Source organism: Siphateles boraxobius, unplaced genomic scaffold, assembly GCF_051911475.1.
Source record: "Siphateles boraxobius isolate OS27281-9 unplaced genomic scaffold, OSU_SipBor_1 37, whole genome shotgun sequence".
Lineage (NCBI taxonomy): Eukaryota > Metazoa > Chordata > Actinopteri > Cypriniformes > Leuciscidae > Siphateles > Siphateles boraxobius.
Genome location: NW_027508997.1, coordinates 2,300,904 through 2,325,811, shown reverse-complemented (window position 1 = coordinate 2,325,811; position 24,908 = coordinate 2,300,904). Strand labels below are relative to the sequence as shown.

General features: G+C 36.1%; 1 protein-coding gene across 1 annotated transcript; it reads right to left on the bottom strand.

The window, feature by feature from the left end:
• Positions 1-1,287: 1,287 nt before the first annotated feature.
• marchf5 (membrane-associated ring finger (C3HC4) 5) lies at positions 1,288-24,908 on the bottom strand. Its single transcript, XM_077196962.1, has 6 exons — positions 24,547-24,908; positions 13,355-13,557; positions 6,222-6,352; positions 5,957-6,140; positions 4,373-4,539; positions 1,288-3,821 (listed from the first exon to the last, which is right to left on the bottom strand). The coding sequence occupies exons 1-6, from the start codon at positions 24,588-24,590 to the stop codon at positions 3,705-3,707; spliced, it is 846 nt and encodes a 281-aa protein (XP_077053077.1). The 5' UTR covers positions 24,591-24,908; the 3' UTR covers positions 1,288-3,704.

Genomic DNA, 24,908 nt, shown 5'->3' with positions numbered 1-24,908 from the left:
TTACTTTTAACTGATTTCGCAGATAATTTGTTTCATACTAAAACTGTATTTTTCATCCATTTTGTTCGGTTAGCTCTGCTGGTTGACGTCCTTGTTCAGAAAGAATATTGTGACAGTTGGTCGGTGTGGTATTTGCCCTGCCCCTCCACTGTGATTGGACGGCTGGGTAAAAAGTGAGCGCAGCGTTTTACCAAAAAGTTTAACATTTTTCAACTCTCGGCGACCAGTAAAAAACGCCGGGCGCTCAGCGCTTGAGCGTTAAATACACGCTCAGTACCTCGTTACGCTCATGGCGTTTAAAAAACGCGGCACTCCCATTGAAAACAATTGGAATTTTACGCCAGGTGCGTGAAAAAACGCTTTGGTGGAAGAGGCGTGGCATTTCCGAAACACGCTCAAGACGGTTAACCAATCACATTACACTGGCCCACTCGTCCAATCAGAGAACATTGCGCTTTTCAGAACGAGGGGCATCATAGAGACAGGTTCTCGACAGAGCGTTACTGACAGACTGGGAAGAGAGGAGCTGCAACAATGTCAAATATGTGAAAAATAACAGGGTTTTTTTTTCATTCAAGTATGAAAACCTATTCTAGTAGACTCTAAAAACAAAATGAAGACTTTGTACAATTGCTTACAATGCCATATTATGCCCTTTTTTCAATGTAAGCATCAAAACAGTCATATAGTTGTTCAATTTAATTTAACTTAATACATTGTAATGTAAGGACAATTAAGCTTTTATCTGAACTTAAACTTTTTTAAAGTTGCTTAAATACTGTAATTTCATTGTATTTAAATGCATATTGGATATGCATAAGCAAATCAATATTTTAATGTTTTTTTTGTATAAATGAAATGATTAGTGGTTACATTGGGTAAAATATTATATAATATTGTAATATATTGGATATTTCATATAGTGAGTAAATATTTCCGTATTTCAAATGACCCTTAAATACATTTATTCCTAAATGGGTTCCTGCTCTCAATAATTTTCCCTTTTTTTGTTTACATATTGCCTCCTTCCGAAAGCATCAACACACACATTACAATGCATTAGTTTGAGGGATCTGACTGAGCTGTGCATAAGAAAATCGATCAATCAACCAATGAGGCAAGTGTGATTATCTGAAAAATAATAAAGCGAAGGGAAGCAATTCTGCATCTTGATGCTAAAGATTTTAGGAATACACTAGTAATTGGTCCCAAAACCGAGAGACATGCATTTCAAATCCTCCTGGTTTTTAGTCCAAGTTAAAAACTCAAAGTGCCCAACACACAGTCAAGCATTGGAAAAATACATTTATTTACATAAATCAACCAGAAACTATAAATTCAGAAGCTGTATCTGTACAACTCATCCATTTATACAACATACATGGTCTGTATTTGGCATTATGCTTCATCTGTACAACAGGAGATGATATTGTGTCATGGAAATTATACAGCACAATTAAATGCTGAAAAGGAGATAATTTAAAATCATATTTAAGCAACAGAATAACTGTCTTGCAGTTGGTGGAGATAAACACTCTTAGCAACTACGTCAACATTAAGCATGTTCTTTCAGTGTTAGTCTATCATCAAGAAGCTCTAATGATGTGCTTCAGCTCTATGGACAAATAATACTCGAACAGCTAATTAGGAGTAAAGCTGAGTTAAAGGTGCAGTAAACGATTTCTGGGAAACGCTGTTGAAAGAGGATCGAACCGAGCACCACAACACACTTGTAGCCAATCAGCTGTAGGGGCGTGCCCACTCATGATGGGCGAGGAGAGAGAGTGAGCAAGAGGAAAGACTGTAGAAAGAGAGATGGCTGAGAGACATTACAAAAGAGAAAAGGTCAGAGGAATATCACTGGAAAAAGAAGGGTTATGATCAGGCAAGAGCTTTAGGACCCGTGTTAATATTAGAAAAGCTTTCCAACGCTGGAGAGACCTAAGTGGGAAGACCTGAAAACGAACGCCAAGGTTGTGGTTTCTGCTCCATAACTGAGTAACAAGGTTTTGCTGTTTAACAGAATCAATATATGCTGTTGTTGTAATGTTAGCTGTTTACAACAGGACAGTTTTGAGGGTCATTGTTTGTCTGGAGCTGCTGTGCTGCTGGCGACTAACTACCAACTCTTAATTGTATTTACTGTATGTTCATTTTTTGTTCTTCCTTGTCGTTTGTTCACATGGTTTGTTTTATTTTTCTCGAAGCATTATTTTAGCTTCACTTCAGCTATGATAAAGACACATCCACACTTGCATTGCGTGTGCATGCATTGTTGGGTGCGGAGCAATGAAGAGAGGGGTGTGTTTGTTTGGGTTGATTTCAAATATCAACAGTGTTTCTCAAAATCTCTTACTGCACCTTTAATTAAACAAGCCCTTTAAAATAAAACACCTGCATCTCAATGCACGCTAGATGATGTTTAATAAATTCACACTGTTGTGTACTGTATGCCATTACTGCACTGTATTTATATACTATTTTCTCCCAGATGTGCTTCTTGAATCAGAAGTCATCAAACACAATGCTTCAGAAAAAAATTGGCATGTTCACCAAATACACTTGTCCATCTGGACCATGTGACCTTTAAGAGACACATATTGTAGTGGTGTAACAAAAAGGCCACTATTACTCTTAAAAGTTCACTTTTTTACCAGAGGCCATTTATCTATTATGAAACAGGTTTATTAACAGCAGTTATGAGGCATCCGGTTACCATAATGTTTTAATAGAGTAATCGATCAAGGATCAAACACTCTGGATTGTGAAAGTGACTGGATTCTTAGTTTCTACAAGGCTCTTAACAGACTAAATCAAATTATAACATGATTTCTGAATTATAAAAGTGACTCCCTGAAACTCAGACATCAACACTACAAAGATGGAAAATAAAGATGATTGGCCGATCAAATTATGCGAAGGCAAGCAAGACAATGAATTTCACAAAAGCTGTCAGGGTCATATTTCTCCCCAAATCAGCATAAAAATGTTTCAAAAAGCCTTTTGTCACGATTTTTTGCATTTTTTTTTTGATTTGTGAAATATTTAATATAAATACATTTGTAAAGCATACTTTTAAGTATATTATTCATACTAAATCTAATTCATATTGAAACTACAAAAAAAATTCTAAGCAAAATAGATTTTATTTTTGGGTGAAATTGGTTAATTTCTTTGAGTGGTTTATCTGAGAACCACCACCACATAACAAAGGTTATTTTATTAGCTCATTATGAACTGCTTTAGATATTTATGTTTGCCTTTAATGTTTAATGTTCCATTTGTTAAGCTAATTAGTGGAAGAAGAATCAGCACAAGTGCTTCACGTGAAACAGCATGTTGTCGTTTGCCTATTAAGGAAACTTTAAAGCTTCACAAAGATGTGGATTCACCCGAACATTTCTAATTCAATATAAAACAATCACTTATAATATAAAACGTTCTTTCAATATTTATTTTCCCTCGGTCTCTTTCTTAAAAGGTCAAAACCCATAAAATAAGTAACACACAACTTCTCTGTCTGATTATGCCGACTGAAATAAAGCTGAATCACTGTTTAAACTCCAAACAGAATAGTCACATTCACAGGGAAAAGAAAACCAAATCCAGCGTCTGTAAAAAATGTCCAGTAGTGTGGAGGTGCGGTAGTGTCTCTTAAAGCTGCGTGAAATCAGAATGACGGTGGATGGAATAGGTTGATGAGCTCAGGCCTCTTCCAGCTCGGGGAAATTAAGGATCTTGCGATGAGCCTGCCGGAGATACTGCTGCTGCTTGAAATAGACCTTAAACGCCCCTTTAATAGCCACAAACGCAATGCCACCCTGAGAGACAGAGAGATAAAGGTCATCAGTATGAGGGTACATGTGCACATATCATAGACTTGGGGCCAGATTTACTAACAGCTTGCGCCCGTGCAAACCCTCTTTTGGCGTTGAAAAACTACTGTCAGGATTTACTAAAGACACACGGTGAAAAATTATTTTAGCGGCTGATTTTATTGCATATGCATTTGTAGGAGTTTCCCTTTCAGACGCCAAATTTATGGGAGGAGAGAATTTCAATGAATCATGCAAGGTGTTTTACTTTTTTTTGCAGGTTTGCGCTAGTCAATTTACTGGTATTTGCAACATTATAAATCGCCAAAAAAAGCATGCTAAACCAGACGCTAACTCACGCTGCTCTTGGCAGATTGAGTTGGTCATTATGGAAATGATCCGGCTGCGTCTGTGTTTTTTAATTTCCGCTTCCTCAGTAGATTCCTCACGCGCAGAACTTTACACTCCCATCTGCGCTTTTTTTGGAATTGTGCTCTCATGCTAATCTGCCCTGTTTAGTAAATCTGGCCCATAGTTTTCCACCATATTCCTCGTACCAGAATGGTCCTCTGAAGATTTGAGTTGACGCTGCTGAACATCAGTTTACCCACGATGGTGGCGATGGTGGGGAACACGAGGGCTCCGCACAGGATCCGTGTTGCTGACACGTGATCGGCCAGCGGACTGGCCTCTGCCGGGATCCTGGGCACTGGGCAGCCGATACCTGCGCATGACAGAACATTTTTGGTGACAACTTCAAAAAATCTTGTAGTAAGCAATATAAGTAAACAGGGCCTAAAACTGACTAAAACCTAAAACTTGCCACACCTGCCAATGCCACAGCTAAAACTACTAGCCTAACTACTTTAAATTAAAGACATTAATAGAGACAAGTAACAGTAGTTTTCAGGTAGACATAATCAAATGTAAAATGACACCGGATAGGCTTCGCTGTATAAATAAACATTGTTTAATCCTTATTGAAGTTACAAAAGTTATTCAGTCAAGAGCATTGTGTGATTTTTTCTTTGTCTTTTGTTTTTTGACTAACATTGTAAACACAGATAGCAGCAGGAATATTAGGCTGCTGTCACTTTAAGACTAATGCGCTGGTCCAATACTGATACACATGCGTTGTCTTTATCTACTATTTACGTTCACTTAAGCCATGACTGACTATGTTTACTAAGATACTAGTAAAGGATACCGAGAGGGGCATTTTGACAAAATTGTGTGAATTTGTCCTTTGAAGCGCAAGAAGACAAGAAAGAGAACTCAATTCATTATGTGACTGCACACAAAACTTTCCACACAGGGCGAATTGAGTTCCCTTTCGTGTCTTCTTGTGCTTGAATATTTAAATTGGCAAAGCTCAAACTTTTGAGACGATGTAGCGCTGGCCCGTAAACTGTCTCGAGCCGTTGTTCATGTTTGTTCACGTACATGTTCTCATAACATTGCATTGTTAGAATTCATTAAAAAATGTTACAGTGAATTGTACAGTAAATGTTACAATAGAATTGTTTACATTTGTTTCTGTTGGTAGAAAAAAAATAGCAGAAAAGATGTAGATAGAAATCGTAAGTCATGATAAATTAGGAAATGTCTATAACCTAACACTAAACACTGAATAAGCATTTAAAATATTAAACCATATATATGTAAATAATATAATAAATATAATTATTAAATAATAAACATAATAATTGCATTCAAAAGATAATTAAATACATCTGTATGTGGACATTTATAAATATTAAGAATGTCCAAAAGTATGTAATATAGGCACAGATATCATTTTTATATTATAATAGTTTTTATTAATATTTTTAATTATTTTTAATTTTTGTCAGTTTAGTTTTCGCTTTCATTTTAGTTAAAAAAATTGTAATTATGTGTTTTTGTCTTTTTTCATTATTATTATTTAGGTTTTATTTATCTTTATTTCAGTTTTAGTTTATTTCCATTTATTATTATTTTTCCATTTTATTTAAACGAATTAACTAAAATGTAAAATGTTGCCTTAACTAACTGAAATAAGATGTTGATCTGAACATCTAATATTTTTTCTTTTGTTATTTCAATTAACAAAAATGTTTTCATAGGTTTAGGTAAAAAATACAACCCTAGTCACCACTGACCTGGAAAGATACTGTTGAGGATCTGAAGCTTATTGGAGTATTTCCTCCAGATGCGGAGCACGTAATCTTCCCAGCGAATCATCTTCCCCAGAATAAGCATAACTGGGATGGTGGGCAGGCCGATCAACAAGAAGAGAGGATCGGCCCGTTCCATCACATCCAGACCTTCCTTATGACCCACAACCTGATAGAAGAACACAGACAGATTGTTAAGAATCAAATAATGCTTTTGAAATCAGTTGAGTTATCAGTAGTGTCGTCTCACCTGCATGACTGTCACAGCTCCGTATGTGACGGCCGTCCAGTAAATGGATCCCACCATGATTCCAGCAGCAGCAAACGGGCAGGCCTTCGAGATCAACCTGTCTGCCAGATCCAGCACATACACCACCGGCCCTGGACACAAAAAAAGTTGCTGCCTTCATTTTTAAGTACAATCAACTTGGATGTTGAAGCCATTTCAACTTAAATTACATTAAACAGAAATTAGTTGAATTTTGTATAACTTATTTTGATTTAAAGCAATGTAAAAACATCTCATAACATATTCATCAAATAATTTTTTTAAACATGCTTCTGGTATAAAATGGGCTTTTTAATGGCTAATGGTGATATCTTGAAATTTGGGGGCCTATACAATACTGAAATTACTGATAATATTTTCCCATGATAACTAAATAAACTTCTGTTAACCTAATATTAGCTGAATATATGTTTATAACTACAGATATACCACCAATCAAAAGTTTGGGGTCAGTCAATTTTTCTTTTCTTTTTAGCAAGGATGCATGAAATTGATCAACAGTGACAGTAAAGACATTTACAATGTTACAAAAGATTTCTATTTCAAATAAATGCTGCTCTTTTGACCTTTCTATTAAATTATTTATTTCTATTAAATAATTCTGAAAAAAGCATCAGTTTCCACAAAGACGTTTGTTAAAAATGTTTCTTTAGCAACAAATCAGCATATTAGAATGATTTACATTAACATTTATTCATTTATCTGACGCTTTTATCCAAAGCGACTTACAACTGCTATATATGTCAGAAGTCGCACGCCTCTGGAGCAACTAGGGGTTAAGTGTCTTGCTCAGGGACACATTGGTGTCTCACAGACCCGAGAGAACCCGGGTCTCTCACACCGAAGGCATGTGTCTTATCTACTGCGCCATCAACACCCATGAGAATGATTTCTGAAGGATCACGTCACACTGAAGACTGAAGTAATGATGCTGAAAATTCAGCTTTAAAAAATATTATAATAGAAAACAGTTATTTTAAATTGTAATAATATTGCAAAGTATTACTGTTTTTAATGGTTTTTGATCAAATAAATGCAGTCTTGTTGAGCATAAGAGACTTCTTTCAAAAACATTCAAACAAAATCTTTTAAAAAGGAATGCACTATATGCTTATGTAGATATATATATATATATACACTCACCTAAAGGATTATTAGGAACACCATACTAATACTGTGTTTGACCCCCTTTCGCATTCAGAACTGCCTTATTTCTATGTGGCATTGATTCAACAAGGTGCTGAAAGCATTCTTTAGAAATGTTGGCCCATATTGATAGGATAGCATCTTGCAGTTGATGGAGATTTGTGGGATGCACATCCAGGGCACGAAGCTCCCGTTCCACCACATCCCAAAGATGCTCTATTGGGTTGAGATCTGGTGACTGTGGGGGCCATTTTAGTACAGTGAACTCATTGTCATGTTCAAGAAACCAATTTGAAATGATTCGAGCTTTGTCCTGCTGGAAGTAGCCATCAGAGGATGGGTACATGGTGTCCATAAAGGGATGGACATGGTCAGAAACAATGCTCAGGAAGGCCGTGGCATTTAAACGATGCCCAATTGGCACTAAGATTGATTGGATCCATGTTCTCATTCTGTTTAAGCCAAATTCTGACTCTACCATCTGAATGTCTCAACAGAAATCGAGACTCATCAGACCAGGCAACATTTTTCCAGTCTTCAACTGTCCAATTTTGATGAGCTCTTGCAAATTGTAGCCTCTTTTTCCTATTTGTAGTGGAGATGAGTGGTACCCGGTGGGGTCTTCTGCTGTTGTGGCCCATCCGCCTCAAGGTTATGCGTGTTGTGGCTTCACAAATGCTTTCCTGCATACCTCGGTTGTAACGAGTGGTTATTTCAGTCAAAGTTGCTCTTTATCAGCTTGAATCAGTCGGCCCATTCTCCTCTAGCATCATCAAGGCATTTCCGCCCACAGGACTGCCGCATACTGGATGTTTTTCCCTTTTCACACCATTCTTTCTAAACCCTAGAAATGGTTGTGCGTGAAAATCCCAGTACCTGAGCAGATTGTGAAATACTTAGACCGGCCCGTCTGGCACCAACAACCATGCCACGCTCAAAATTGCTTAAATCACCTTTCTTTCCCATTCTGACATTCAGTTTGGAGTTCAGGAGATTGTCTTGACCAGGACCACACCCCTAAATGCATTGAAGCAACTGCCATGTGATTGTTTTATTAGATAATTGCATTAATGAGAAATTGAACAGGTGTTTCTAATAATCCTTTATGTGAGTGTACATATATACATACTGTATTATACACACAATGTCACACAACAAGAGGGAGACTAAATACGAGAGGGTGATGAATCCAGACATGAAAGGAGGAGTGACTCTGGTTTCCGTCTCTCCAGCAGGGGGCAGAAGGTGCTATTCTGATGTGAAACATTGTGTTGGGAATCACTTCATGATAACCTAACCATTGGTTCACCCTAACCCTGAGCCTGACTGTGTCATGATTATTCAACCAAAGTTGATAATCACTTTATTGTTCGTTCCATGTGTGACCAATGATGATTAAATCCTACATGACTCATGAATAAAGTTTTACAACCACTGCAAATCACACAAGTCTCAATGACCTATGCTTTATGAAACAGTCCTAAAAAGGAATGAGGAAATACTCAAAGTGGAAATGAAATCATGCAATATTTACTGACCTACAACCTGCTTTCCTCTCAACCTATAAATACCCTCCACTGCAGGAGATGTCTAGGACGACTCTCTGGAGACTGAAGAGGACATTCATTTCCTCATTTCTCTGCTGACTCATGACTTCATTTTCACTTCCACTTAACATTTATCATACACAGCGCATTTTAATCCAGTGCTGTACATGAAACCACAGCTCTACCAACTTAAGAACTGAAAAGAAAGGATTTAACATGAAACATCTCAAGAATAGTTCAGATTTTACCTGAAAATGTAAAGAAAATAAATGTATTTTTGCATAGAGAATATTAAGAGAATGTATATTTTTTGTATTCTATTATTTCATAACAATTATGCACAATTTAAAACCATTTTACCTTTAGCAAAGTGTTGAATTGCAGTAAAAAAAAAGACAAAAAACTTATTTTAATTAGTATGATACAGATTTATCATACTAATAGTATGATTTTGTATATCAGGGCAATCTTTATCAAACTAAGTGAACTATAATTAAATTTGATTTTATCTCATATTGAGGCCTGAGAAAACTTATGGGCTGATTGTCTTTAGTACAAAACCAAAGAACAAACAACTTCTATACAAATTCGTCATCGGACCAAAAAGTTCCTGTAAAGGTTGTGAGAAGTTTCTATGTGTAAATTAGCCTTCAATGCATATTAATTCAGCTCTCAAATGCAGAGCAGACACTTTCAAGTGTGTGCTGAGATCACTGACCCTCTCAAGAATATGAATATGGAATATTCTGATGACAGCGCCTGAATCTGGTTGACTTTCTCTCTGGGACTGCAGTGAGAACCTAATGGCTACTGGCAACAGGAAACATTCAGGTAATTTCTGCTGCCGGCCACAGATTCCGTTATTAAGATCATTAAAACTAAACTCCACTTAGAAGGAATACATCTGCGGTCTATTCTCCCTCGTTTCACACCAGCTGAGCAGCTCTGCCAAAGAACCGCTGTGGAACAAGGACTTTCTGTTCCCTACAAACCCTCTCCAATGCCAAGCTGCGTAAAACAACTTCAATGTGATGTCATCTTAAGCTGCACTGGTCTGAAGAACATCTTGAAAATTAATCAGGAGTATTATATTTGAAAAAGACAGATGTTCTTTCATCGTCTTCGTATCTGCCACTTTGCTTTGCTCATAGCACACCATTTAATACCCATCTCTAAAAGACTCCGTTTCAAACCATAGTGACCTACCTAGGGAGCATTTAAAGGCATCAAATAAATAAAATCATGTAAAATGTCATACAAAGGCAGATACACAACTGCTAAATTATGCTGCGTTTTACGATTAAGATAGAATAATTTAGGCCGAATTCAGAGAACATTATTAGAACAACCTTTTTTGAACAGTTGCAAAAATTCTCAAACCAAATGTAGTATACAGCAGTGTGTAGACATCATATAGAGAGTAGACTGCTAACTAGTGTTCGAAACAGCCCAACTGTCTTCATCATTGAGTAGAAGAGGGTGTGGAATAATATATATATATAAAAAAACTTCAATTACTGCCTAAATAACTGATTCCACATAGGGAAAAGGAAATCAATTGAAATTTAAATCACTTGGAGGTCTGAAGGCTTTATACAGGAAATAACTCTATGGGTTCAATAGAGTACTGCATCCACCAAGACATCACACATTATTATACCCTAAATATAAAATCCATCAAACTGAGCCCGGAACATAAACACAATGTGTCCTATGGAAGGAATGAGGGTGTTAGTGAAGAACTGCACTGCATTGTTATGCAGGCAATGTGTGGACGCAGTTTCCCGTCAGTCTGATGTGAAAAGTCGTCCTTGTCCGCGGGCGGCTGAAATGTGCCTCATCAGGATTTTCATCTTTGTTACCAACAGTACAAGACGACCTTATGAAAAACATTCCTCATGTCAGAATCTTCCTTCAGTCAAATCAGCACAATCTTGATTTTAAATCTCAAGTCCAAGGGTGTCCAATCCTGCTCCGGCAGGGCCACTGGGGGTCGCGAGATTTTGGCTCACCAAGGCTGCATTTATTTGAATGAAAATACAGTAACAACAGAAGCATTGTCAAATATTTTTTTTTACAATTTTAAGTTACGGTTTTATATTTTAAAATTGTATCTATTCCTGTGATGGCAAAGCTGAATATGCAGCATCATGGCTCCAGTCTTTAGTGTCACATGATCCTTCAGAAAGGCTCAATTACTAGATGGGATGCTGCCTTTGTAGACTGCGAGGCAGTTCACTAGGCTCTAGAACAGAACAAGCAGTAAAATCAAGATTGATTTATGAATTCACTCATGAATCTGACTTCACAGTTCAAAAAGCATATCTACCTGTTTCAAGTCTTTCTCGGACAATTCAGAATGCAGGCTCACAAAGCAACTAAAATATTGCCATTGAGATTAAGCAGTGGTACAGGAAACCCTCAGAAGTTTCTCAAGTTTGAAAGTTGAACGGGGAGCATGATTGAAGCAATTTCACAGCCGGCCACGGTCACCCTGACAACCGTATCCCAGAATAACCCCAATGCTGTGGAAAGAGACAGAGCGAGAGAGGACGACAGACTGGCCCTCAGGAGATGCAGTCTGAGGAAGATTATTAGCACACCGTGAAGAGAAACTAATGCTGTTATACTCCAACCTGATCAATTACATAAGCGATGAAACACAAGAGGATGAAAAGTGACATTTCATTTCATGAGGAGCAGATTACTGGAATCACAAGCAAAGCCTCATCACCAATATCAAAAGAAGGATTTCTCTGGAATCAGGATTGACCTATTAAGTATAAAAAAAACATGCAACTATTCATAACTACTGCAGTGACATTTGATGAAGTTTGATAAAGTCTATGAAAGCGAAAGCATGTCACAAATGTCCAGGATTCAGCTTGTAATGTGTGGTATGTAAAAGTGGACCGTGTATTATATTCCCGGCAAAGGCAGGGACGACGTATTGAATATTTTCACTTTCAACTTGGCCATTAAAGGTAGAGTAGGCAATTTCGGAGAAGCTAGCAATAGCAAACTAGCTTTGAAAGCCTGAGATCCCACCCTTCATTCAGAGCGTTTTTAATGCCACACCACCTTCAGAACACATGAACGCACACAACCAGAGCTGACTTGTACCACCTGACAGCTGCAGATTCATTTCAGCATTGACAGTGTCGACATAGAAAACCATAAATCCGCAGGACGTCATGGAGATGAGCTTGTTGTTTAAGTTCAGGAGGAACTGTAAATGTGGCTGTTGTTTGTTTGTGGCGCTCAGTGACTCTCTGTGTACTACTCTAGCCTTACTGAACGTGCTGATGCCTATGTGGGCAGACAGGTAGGACATCCTATCATTGCATTCCACCGAATTCAATGATTGGTCGAACATTTTTTGGTCATGAGACTTCCCGTAACATATAGGTACATGTTTTAATATTAAGACCACTTTTATTATTGATTGCTATCAGGATGTGAAGAGAGTTTCAGCCAGTATAACAAAAAGTGTTTATGAAAAAATTGCCTACCGCGCTTTAATTAGCCATTAAACTAGGTTTACAATCCTTCCTTATTTCACAACATGAGTATGAGAGCGTTACAACAGACATTCTAATATCAACTCTGCCTTAAACCTCAAGAAAAATGTTCTAAGGATCTGTTCACACTGAAAATAAGAACAAAAACTATAATGATAATTATGATATTAAAATACTGTTGAAAAAAAAAATGGGGATCAAGAAGATAAAAAAGAAGAAAATTTTACTTTTATTCAGCAAGGATGCATTATATTGATCAAAAGGGACAGTAAAAAAATATATGTTACAAAAAAATTATATTTCAAATAAATGCTGTTCTTTTGAATTTTCTATTCATTAAAGAATCTAGAAAAAAATATGGTTTCTACCAAAATATTAAGCAGCACAACTGATTTCAAAGTAGATAAATAATAATAATAAATGTTTCTTGAGCAACAAATCAGCATATTAGAATGATTTCTGAAGGATCATGTGACAATGAAGACTGGAGTAATGATGCTGAAAATACAGCTTTTCCATCACAGGATAAAATTACATTTTAAAATATATTCAAATAAATAAAAAAATTATGTTAAATTGTAATAATATTTCACAATATTTCTGTTTTACTCTATTTTTGATCAAATAAATGCAGCCTTGGTGAGCATAAGAGATTTCTTTAAAAACATTTTAAAAATTCATACCGACCTTTGGAACAGTAGTGCAGATTAACTGCATTAAAATATTTAATCTTTAACATGTTAAAGTTTCACTACATCATCAAACGTAATTGCAAAAACAACAGGTTTCCAGAAAATATATTCTCTCTGAATATTAAACACTGATACAAGACCAGTTTTTAAGAGCTGACTGACACTTCAGCATTGAAGAGCTGTCATACCAAGCTTGGGGAACACGATGAGGTACTCCGCATTGCATTGTGGGCAGGCGACGCGTGCGGTGCTGTTTCCCCTCTGCTTCTCATCAACCCAGCGCTGAAGACACGACTGATGAACCCACTTAGTGGACCCACGACAGCGGCACGGGCGCACCCACTCCGCTGTACGATCATCCTCATCTGTGGCAAAACACACCCAGCAACTCCTGTAAAACACATGCAAAAACAGAGACACATCAGCTATGATTCAGGGGTAAAGTATAAAGGTGTGGAGTAAGTGTGTTATGTTATTGTGTAAAGTTCAAGGCTCAACAGACTATAGCTACAGGAGTTATTTTTATAGTTCTACTCTTTGAAGGGTTAGTTCACCCAAAAATGAAAATGATGTCATTAATGACTCACCCTCATGTCGCTCCAGACCCGTAAGACCTCCGTTCATCTTCAGAACACAGTTTAAGATATTTTAGATTTAGTCCGAGAGCTTTCTGTGCCTCCATTGAAAATGTATGAACGGTATACTGTCCTTGTCCAGAAAGGAAATAAAGACATCATCAATGTAGTCCATGTGACATCAGTGGGTTAGTTAGAATGTTTTGAAGCATCGGAAATACATTTTGGTCCAAAAATAACCAAAACTAGGACTTTATTCAGCATTGTATTGTCTTCCGGTTCTGTTGGGGATCCACGTTCAGTGACGCTGCTGACGTAAGACGCTGCTGACGTGTGTCTGGTGCGCCCGAGCTTCGTTTACAGTCTGAGGGAGACGCACGCTGGAAACAAAACAATCTTCACAAACATGTCTAAGGATTTCCACACAGAGGAAGACTTGCAATTTTTTGCCCAGCCATATTTATTTGAACCCGAATACACGGACGCACCAGATACACGTCAGCAGCGTCTTACGACATCAGCGTCACTGCGGACTCGTGAACGCGGATCCCCAACAGAACCGGAAGACAATACAATGCTGAATAAAGTCCTAGTTTTGGTTATTTTTGGACCAAAATGTATTTCCGATGCTTCAAAACATTCTAACTAACCCATTGATGTCACATGGACTACATTGATGATGTCTTTATTTCCTTTCTGGACAAGGACAGTATACCGTTCATTCATTTTCAATGGAGGGACAGAAAGCTCTCGGACTAAATCTAAAATATCTTAAACTGTGTTCTGAAGATGAACGGAGGTCTTACGGGTCTGGAGCGACATGAGGGTGAGTCATTAATGACATCATTTTCATTTTTGGGTGAACTAACCCTTTAAAGTATCAAGGGAAAAAAGAAAACTGCAGAGTAAAATGGGTCAGTGACTAAGCACAAATGAAACCAGATCATGAAAAAACATTTGATCATTCTCCAACCGAACATTTCCAAACCAATGTGTTCAAGATTAACTAGTTTTATTTACTAGGGGTTTATTGAATTAATTACATAATATGCCAATAAATTACTCAAATTATCACAATTCCAAATGACCGTTTTTGCTGAGAAAAGCTTACAAATAAAGATAATTTAAAAACAATTAAGATCATTTAATTTAATTTTTAGATTATTGCACAAAATCCCTGAATACACTCCTAGAAGAAGAAAAGATTCTATACAGAAATCAGAGGCTTGTGTCAGGCACTTCATGCATAGAACCTTTTAGGTGTTCCCATCATTGGATCATTTTGTGCATTTAGTTTTAATTGATTCAGTTTGTATTCATTTTTTATTTTAATTAACTTTATCCCTAGAAAAAAAAATTAATAGCCTGTTAAACATGAAAGCATTATGCATAAGACATTTCTCCTTATATAGAACCTTATTGGCCTAAAGCGTTCTTTAAAATTGTGTTTCTAGAAACCTATTAAATCCTTTTTTCTAAGAGTGTAGACAAAAGGATGCTTTAGAAGACTATATTATTTATTTTATTGTCCAGCATCATGATAATAATGTCAAATCGCTCAGTGTTTCTGCGCTGTCGGAGGAAAGACAGACTTTCTCTCAGGTTCCTGCGCCAGATTTTCCATTCTGTCCGTTTTTTGAATAAAACATGAGGGATGAAGAGCTGCTCAGGTGACCGTGATCATGAACCTCCTGTAACCATCACATGACAATCACAGACCCAAAAAAGCCTACATTTGTAATTTCATGGACCTCTTCATCTTCTTTAAAACATGACCTGATCTGAATTTAACGCAGTGTCACTTTTCAGATGTTAAAGTCCACAGAGAAATCTTTCTGTTCTGATTTTGGGGAGGGAAATCTGGTAACACGTTACAATGAGGTTTCATTTGTTATATAATATGAACAATCCCAACGCATTTATTAATCTTAATTAATGTTAATCTCAACATTTACTACATTTTTAAGATCAATAGTTATATCTGTTTGTTAATGCATTATTAATGCACTGTGAATAAAACATTAACAAAGGTTAATAAATTCTGTAAATACATACTGTTCATTGTTAGTACACGTTAGTTAATGCCTTAACTAATGATAAAAAAGAGACCTTATAGTAAAGTGTGACCAAAAAATATTTTATTAAATAAAAAAGTATTGGTATTTACAAAACAATCAACAGATTGTGTACAATTTTTGTAAATTTTATTTTTTTAGTTTTACAATTCTGTTTCGTACCTGATTACAGACCTAGAAAATAATTTTAGATGATTCTGTCCCGAAAGCAACTATCATAGATGAAGAACAAAAGACTAGAAGAAAAACAAAGAGTGACGAAAGGAGAGGAGCGCTTCACAAAGACGGTTCTCCATGTTTCTTAAGAATCTGCTTCTCCTGTTCCTGTAACCCAGCCTCCATCATGACAAACATCAGAAACACAATCATCCGAGTGAAACCCAAGACCTCTGGCCGTCGCCCCTCACTCAAACTGTGTTCACCGTCAACGTCAGACCACCAGATTATCAGCTACTAAACCAGTTAAAACAAATTGTGCTGTGAAACAGAATCTGATTTAAGCTTGTTTGCCTTCACTCAACGTGGGTAAAGTTTCAAACTACAGGGTATATTATCCACAGTATATACACACAAGGTATGACATATGATAATATGATGAGATTTTTGTCTGTTTTGTGAAAGAAAAATGATTCAGAGATACATCATAATTCTTTCATTAACGAGTGTACTTTAAATCACCACAAATAAATAAATACAATTAAATCAATAACATTTTAAAATATACAAAATATAATAAACAATTTAAATTATATATAAATATATGAAATACATTACACAAATAAATAATAAACTATGAAATAATAAAATAAATATTAATATATTTTTAAATATTTAAATAAACTATACAAATAAATAAACTAATAATAAGAAAATATTATACATTTCTCCTACTCATTTTTCATTAGAGAGGACAGGGTTTAACAATACGGATTTCATTTTTTCTTGTCTTACTTGTAAGTTAATGATTCTCTGAAACAAAATAAAATAAAATAGAACTGAATCATGGTGTAGTTAAAAGATTCCCAGCTCTAATACAAAATAAATACTAATAACATTTTTTTTTTTACATACAAAAAATTAACTATTTAAATAAACTATATACCCATACAAATAAATTATAATAAATATATATTTAAAAAAATATTCAAATGAAAAACTACTTCTAATAAAAAATAATAAATCATTAGAAATTTCTCCTACTCATTTTTATTAGAGAGGATCATATACCTTATAATAGGCTACAGAGCTTAACAATAAGGGTCTGTCGTTAATTTTTATTCTTTCTTGTAAGCTCATGATTCTCTGAATCAAAATCAAATAAAATTGAATCATGAGTCATTAAAAGTTGTTCCAAGCTCCAATATTTTGTGGCCATGCAATATATTTCATAATACCTGTTCTTTAGGAGTGCTCAGATCAACTGTTTTATACTATAACATAAACATGCATTTATTATAGCACCTTATCTCGACACGTGCAAACATAACTTGAGAATAATAAGGCTAATAAAACTTTGACTTTGTCCAGCTGAACAATTGTGATCACATTCTGTTCACAGCAGTAACTGAAGACATATGATGGAATTACGTTTCAGCACTGTTTGCGATTATGTTTATGATGGTTAAAATATCTCCAATATACCGGACCATTTCCTGTTTAATCGTGTGAATATTCCAGGAACAAATGCCCAGAAAGCAGGATTCTCGACCTCTAGATTTTCATTACTACTTCAGTTCTTACAGAATATAGCTCTAATGTCTACATCAGGAGGTCAGAAAGTCGATACCACTCACCTTTCTTTACATGTTAAGAGCCCGGTTTCATGACACAGAAACACAATCTACACAACAGCGAGGGGGGTCTCTGGAACTGATAACCCGATAATAGTTTAAATATCCTGAACTCTAGAGCCCTAACACCGGCTACTATTTCACACAGGATGACTTTTCATGGATAGAGTGGCTAATTTCGCTACCGTTGACTGATGTTGCTTTAAAAACTGGAATGATGAAAGTTTAGATGCTTTATTTTTGATTTTGGCCAGGTAACGTGGAAGCAGTTTGTGCAAAAACTAAGCGCAAGATTTAATAAAAGCGCAAACCCTCTTTTGGTGTTAAAAAAACAACTACTGTCAGGATTTACTAAAAACACGCAGTGAAACATTAGCGCTGGAAAGGCGTGGGTTATGTTTGCGGCTGATCTTATTGCATATGCATTTGTAGGAGTTTCCCTTTCAGACGCAAAATTGTATGGGAGGAGAGTATTTCAATGAATCATGCAAGGTGATTTACTAAGATTTGCGCTCGTCAATTTACTGGCGTTTGCGCTATTCTTTACCGCCCAAAAAAAGCATGTTTTAAACCAGACGCTAACTCGCGCTGCTCTTGGCAGATTGTGTTAGTCATTATGGAAATGATCCGGCTGCGTCTGTGTTCTTTAATTTGTGTTTCGTCAGTAGATCACGCGCAGAACTTTACACTCCCATCTGCACTGTTTTGGAATTGCGCTCTCATGCTAATCTGCCCTGTTTAGTAAATCTGGACCTTAATGTATTAAACACTGAACAAACTCTCCGATAAACCCCAAACCATAAGTATGAGCAATAGCATCGAAAAGAAGGCCAACGGTGTGCTTCACAAGTGTTACAAACACAAACTCTCCTGCATGTTCTAATTGCTACACAGATCAGACTGTATTTAAAGAGGCATTAAAACCTCAGCACAATGCCTTTATTCATCGGGCCGTGGTCACGTGACTGTGGGAACCTGAAAAACCTTTCAGCCAACAGCCAGCAAGAGAAAGTTCCATCACCAGGGAACCGACAAAGCCGAGCATCAGAGGAGACTCCGAGATACAAGCTACATATAGGGCTGCCACGATTATGACATTTGGACTCATAAATAACTTTGTTTATCCAAATGCATTTTTATTCATACCATATCAGTTAACTACATTTAAATGTAACAATAATTACACTTAACATGGAGGCAAAGATATGATTTCCCTTTTTTGCCAAATATTTTGTCAGATAAACAACTTACTCAAGTTTAGCGTTTTCCTCATATTTAAAAATATAAAATGTTTTCCTCATATTTTGGTGGTTTAAGCAACCTTGTATGGTCATTAAAAACAAATATACCCTCCAGAGATCACTTTTGGCCACTACTCTCTTTCTCTCTCTCTTTCTGTATATGTGTGTATGTGTATGTGTATGTGTATGTGTGTGTGTGTGTGTGTGTGTGTGTGTGTGTGTGTGTGTGTGTGTGTGGTGTGTGTGTGTGTGTGTGTGTGTGTGTGTGTGTGTGTGTGTGTGTGTGTGTGTGTCCCATAATTCAAGTCCAACAGTTTTAAACACAATTATTATGTGATAGATTGTGTCTACTTTACAGTTGGTTTCACTAGTTGAGCACTACCTACATTACAGTTCATGTAACTTCAGTCACTGTTTTCCAGTAACGCCAGTCATCTTGAACTTGTGGTCTATATTTGTACTTGAGGGGGGGGATATGACCTACTGCTGATCCATAAACACACACTCTCTCTACCCTGTGGTCAGTCACAAGACACATCCACGAGATCACGTTTCACCAGCAAATGTATAAAGCCAGGAGAAACATGAATTCATACACCACACAGAATTACCTGCATACTTAAAACTACATTTATATTTGACATGTTTAAAATACAATAAAAAATAAATCCTGACGGCAATTTCCTCTTAAAAATGGGACTATTCCAGGAGTAATACTGCAAAAAAAACCATAGCAATAAATTACCAAGAAAATAAAATTGCAAACAACAGAGAAATTCAGAGCCACATATATTAAAGTCACCATGAAATCAAATTATAAAATTATTTTCTTTATGGAATATTGAAGTATTTAATAAATGTATCTGTGCACATCATTACTTTTTTAAATTTTATGTGCCCTTGTAATCTTAAATCAAATTAACTTTCCCTCCCGCTTGCAACGACATCAGATCGACCAATAGCAAACCACAATGATCCAACAACCCATCCAATCAATTCTCCATGGAAAAAATCAAGTCCTGTCATGCATTTTATTTTCTTGTTTGAGAAGCCGTTTCATTCAGATACGTCACAATAGGGAAGAAAAGACTTAACTTCTGTTTCTTGCCCACTTTAAAATCCTGTAAATCTTGACTCCCAGAAAATGCATAAAGCCAGCCGTTCACATTTTTGTTTTCTGTTTTTCATGCTTAGGGTTGAGGACTTTAACAAACCACTAACCCTAACTACTGTTCTTTGGCAGTTGTTAAATTAAATTAAACATGCACTCATTTTTTTATCAATTTATTTTATTACCTAAATGTCAAGTGACCATTAACCAACATCAGAAAACCAAGAACATGAGAATGTGTTGTTAAATTAGTGAAATATTAATTTTATATATTATGATAATTAATATTATCAGGGGCACTGACAACAACTTTCGGGAAACATCCCTGCAATATGAATATGCAAGTAATTTTGTAGTCTAGCTCTAGGTGTAGCTCTAAGAAAAAATTTGAATTTTCTTTTTTGAACAATCACTAAAATAAATTAAAAGGTACGTGAAAATTGATTTGCTTTATTTAGAAATAAAACTGTAACAACATGCATTTATGAAAATGCCAGATTTAAAAAAAATAAAAGTAATCAAGGAAAATTCAACTGGAACTTACACTGAAATTACTTTGAAAACAAAGTATAATGCAGCCTGTCATGGTATATTTAGGGTCCGTTAACACGACATCATTTTCAGCTAAAAACTGGGGGCGGGACATTGCCCATTAATTTATACGACAATGAAGTTTTGGGGGTCTGAAAACAAACTTTAGAAAACGGATTTCAAGGTGCGAATTAGGTGTTCGGTCTATAGGCGTGTAGTTTTTTTTTTACAAAGTGACATCGCCAACTACTGGCATGGAAGCAGAATGCAGCGTTTTTAGTCGTTTTTGCAGATCAGTGTGAACGGGGATCCTTTTAACAACGTTGTCACCATGTACGCAAAACACAATACATTTTTGTTACACGCTACACTAACTGCATAGAAGACGCAGAAAGCGGCATCATGTTTGTTTTCTTCATTTTCTGTATGACCATAAATGACAGTATTTGAAGTTGTTTCTGCTGTTATACTGAGGGGGGTAGTGGGCAGACGACATCATCCAGATGTGCCAATCGCCGGAGCTGGGCAGAAATAGACTACAGGAGAGCAAAAACTGCACAAGTGTTATTTTTCATTATTCTATTTATTTTGTACATTTAAAACATAAGAGATACTTCTCAGTTTTTTAGCTGATTGTGATCAAGTAACTTTAAAAAAAAAATTTATCAGCCCTACAAAAAAATATGGCCTATGCAAGAGTGCGTTGTGTTTACTGCTTAGTGCTACACTAAAGGATGCTGTACCAACTATACCTCAGGGAGGACTTAATGCGGCTACGTGGAACAAATTGTAATTTGCACTAATGTCTGTTCAAAATAAATGAACAGAAACCTAGCATTGGGGATTTGTTGCTTTTTCCTGTTGTACAGAACTCGTATCGAACCGCGAACCCAAAACCGAGGTGCGTACCGACCCGTGACTTCTGTGTACCAATACATCCCTAGAAGGCATCATGCAAAACCACATTTCATTCAATCAGAACATAACACCAATAAGGTCCAAAAGATGCTGGATTATTTCATGACTTTTGAAAAAACAGCCTGTTTTATCCATGATGATGTGGAATCACATCAAAGCTTTTCTGGGGAAAAACAATAAGGAAGAGAAAGTGAGGTTTAAAAAACAGCCAAAATAAATGGAGCCAGCTTTCTGAATACCGACGAGAACAAAAGAGAGTGATAGAGTGTCTGCCACGTAAAGGTCAGACAGGATTTAAGCATGACCCCATCTTTTCAACCGGTGAAGAGCTGCATTGCAGAGAAAGCAGCTGCGGGTGGCAGGCCTTGATAAGACCGTGTGTGTGTGTGTGTGTGAATCTGATAGAGCTTCATGCTGCTGAACGGCTATCTGCTTCACACAGACCTGTGAAGGTTGTTGCCTCAGTGACGGACATTAGAGAAGGATGCAGGATCCATTTGAGAGAGATGAGAGCTTTCACCATGACAACTGACACAGATATGCCTAATGTGCCAATAATCCACTTTACTAACACAAGTCCAGTACTTTCCTCTAGATACACTTTTCCTTGAAATGTAAACAGAAGTATGAGACGACATGTTCAAAACTCACCTATCCACGAGCTGTACTGAATATGTATACTGCTGTTCAAAGGTTTGGGGTTGCTAAGATTTGCTAAGATTTTTTTATGTTTTTGTAAGAAGTGTTCACCAAGGCTGTATTTATTTTATGAAAAATACAGTAAAAAAAACAAACATAATATTGTGAATTTTTTTATTGCAATTTAAAATAACTGATTTCAATTTGAATATATTTAAAAATTTAATTCGCTCCTCTGATGGCAAAGCTGAATTTTCAGCATCATTACTCCAGCCTTCAGTGTCACATGGTCCTTTAGATTTTCTGCTCAGTAAACATTTCTTATTTTGAATCAATGTTGAAATCAGTTGTGCTGATTAATGTTTTTGGGGAAACAGTGATGCATGTTTTCTTTGATGAACAGAAGTTCAAACGGACAGCATTTATTTGAATTAGAAATCTTTTTTAACATTATATAAATGTCATTACTGACACTTGTGATCAATTTAATATGGAAACTAGTTTCCACCAAGTAATAAAAAAATACATAAAAAAGGAAATTGTTTATATCTCGCAATTCAGACTTATAACTCGCAATCGCAAATGTCACAATTCTGACGGGGATAAAAGTAAACTCCGAAAAAAAAGCCAGAATTGTGAGTTTATATCTAGCAATTCTGACTTTTTTCAGAGAATTAAAAAGATGGAAACCAGAATGGCAAGATAAAAAGTCAAAATTACCTTTTTATTATTTTTATTCCGTGGCAGAAACAACCATAATTGAATGCAAACTTGTTGAATAAAGGTATCAATCTCTTAAAATAAAATAAAACTACCGACCCCAAACTTTTGAATGTGCATGCATACTAACATATAAAAGATTCTATCATCTTGCTGTCGAGTGGAAGGACAGATCTGCTCGAGTGTGTGTCACATCAGCAGCATCCATTTTCTAGTTCATTTTGCAAGCGCTGGCCCTCAGGCAAACAGGACAGGCTCAGTGGAAAAACATGGACAAGGTCAGGAGACCGAACAGATCGACTCCACACAGTGACCCAATGCATAATTACTGAAATGAGAACTTGTCCACATCATTTACTAAAAAATGCTTCTATATTTAGACAATATGCAATTATAGGGAATATACAATATTTATGACCCATGAGGGTCAACCTGTAAAAACAGACCACAACAACAGTGTCATTATAAACTTCTCCAGGGCACATAGTCCTCCTGGCTGGGTTCATTATAAGTAAAATCTCATAATACTCAAGAATCAACATTACACAAGGCATGTGGCAAAAAGCTTCTTTGAGCTTTTCCAAAACCATCCAGTGACTTGGTCAGGTGTGCTAGTCAGATCAAACAGGCAATCATGCCTCTTATGACTTTTTATTGACTGTTTTACTATTAAATTAATATTCTGGGGTCAATACAAGTTAAACTGTGTTTGTTGATTAACTCAGAAAATAAACCCCATCATACCATAGATCGTAAAACATACAACAATGGTAATGTATTGAGCATATTATTATGATATGAAGTCAAAATGTGTTGACATAACACTATTTTTTTCAACTTCTGAAATGAGTATGTAAACTGGTAAACCCAGTAACATTTGCAATCACATGACACATACAAAGATAACAAAAATGCTAAGCCAAGATTTACATCTATGCATAACCAGAAGTAATCCCGCTGCTTAAAAAGAGAATTTAATCAACTTAACAGCTCAAATAACATACATTTGTATGCAATAAGTAATATAAGCACTTTTTATAGGCTAATTTATAATATGACATTACAAAATGCATTTATGCCACATTCAACAGAAAACAACAGCATTTCACAGATAAAGTAATTTATTTAATGTAGGCCTACTGTTCACATAACTTACTCTTATATAACAACCATTCAAGCAACAACATTTAAGCTTAGTATCTACACATAGCCCAAGACCACATTAATAACAAAATTATTATTACATTTTTATTATTGTCAATTATGTCAAAAATTATTTTGTCCATAATAAAAAACATTTTAATAACTATTGTCAATATATGATATTATCATGTACGTGTGTTATTGTTGCTGTAGTATAATTGTGTCAAAGTTGGAAAGAATATAAAAATCAGTTATCGTTTTCAAATATGCAATCGGTTGTAAAAATAAACAGATTGATATTGAGGGCAGGGGTTGGTAAATACTTAAGGATCTACAAGTAGGCTAAATAAACAAAGGAGTTAGACTGAATCAAAACAAAATGAAAAGGCCAATTCAAGGTCACGCCCCCTCGCTAAAGACGTCACATCTCGTAGGTAACGTTAACAGACATCTCTAATTAAGAGCATAAACGCTCTAAACCGGTAAGCAATCAGTCATTAGCTACTTTAATTGTTCTTTAACAATATTTATAACTATATGAAAGCCTATTTATATATGTAACTTATGTATCTATATTGACTGGCTGCATATGTAGCTGACATTAGCCATTTGTTTACATTCTCTTTCTTTTACTCACCTGTCCACAATCTGCTGCATCACAACCGCTCCCTCGTCTGCCATAATTACATGAGTCCACACACTTGATTACTGACTGAAAACTAAACTATGATAGTTTAATAATAGAGATTTAATCGTCAGGCCGCAGTGAATCGTAACGCCTTGTTAAACACGCATATGAACACCTTACTGGCATCAAGCAACAGCTCGAATCCGATTATAAACCATTTAAATTAATTATTACAAACTGATCTGTTAATGAATATTCATAGATGTCTATATTTCCAGAAACACGCAATGACTCCATTGACTGCGCGTGAGAAAACGCGAGCAGACGCAACACCGCGCATGTGCGAGCGTTAACTTCACTCTCGCGAGGCT

Bases quoted from the DNA above. Each gene is read 5' to 3' on its own strand.
- marchf5 (XM_077196962.1), bottom strand. From the start codon at position 24,590: ATGGCAGACGAGGGAGCGGTTGTGATGCAGCAGATTGTGGACAG. The intron at 13,558-24,546 runs GTGAGTAAAAGA...TGTGTTTTACAG, and splicing joins ATGCAGCAGATTGTGGACAG to GAGTTGCTGGGTGTGTTTTG. The intron at 4,540-5,956 runs GTCAGTGGTGAC...TGTCATGCGCAG, and splicing joins CCTCAACAGTATCTTTCCAG to GTATCGGCTGCCCAGTGCCC.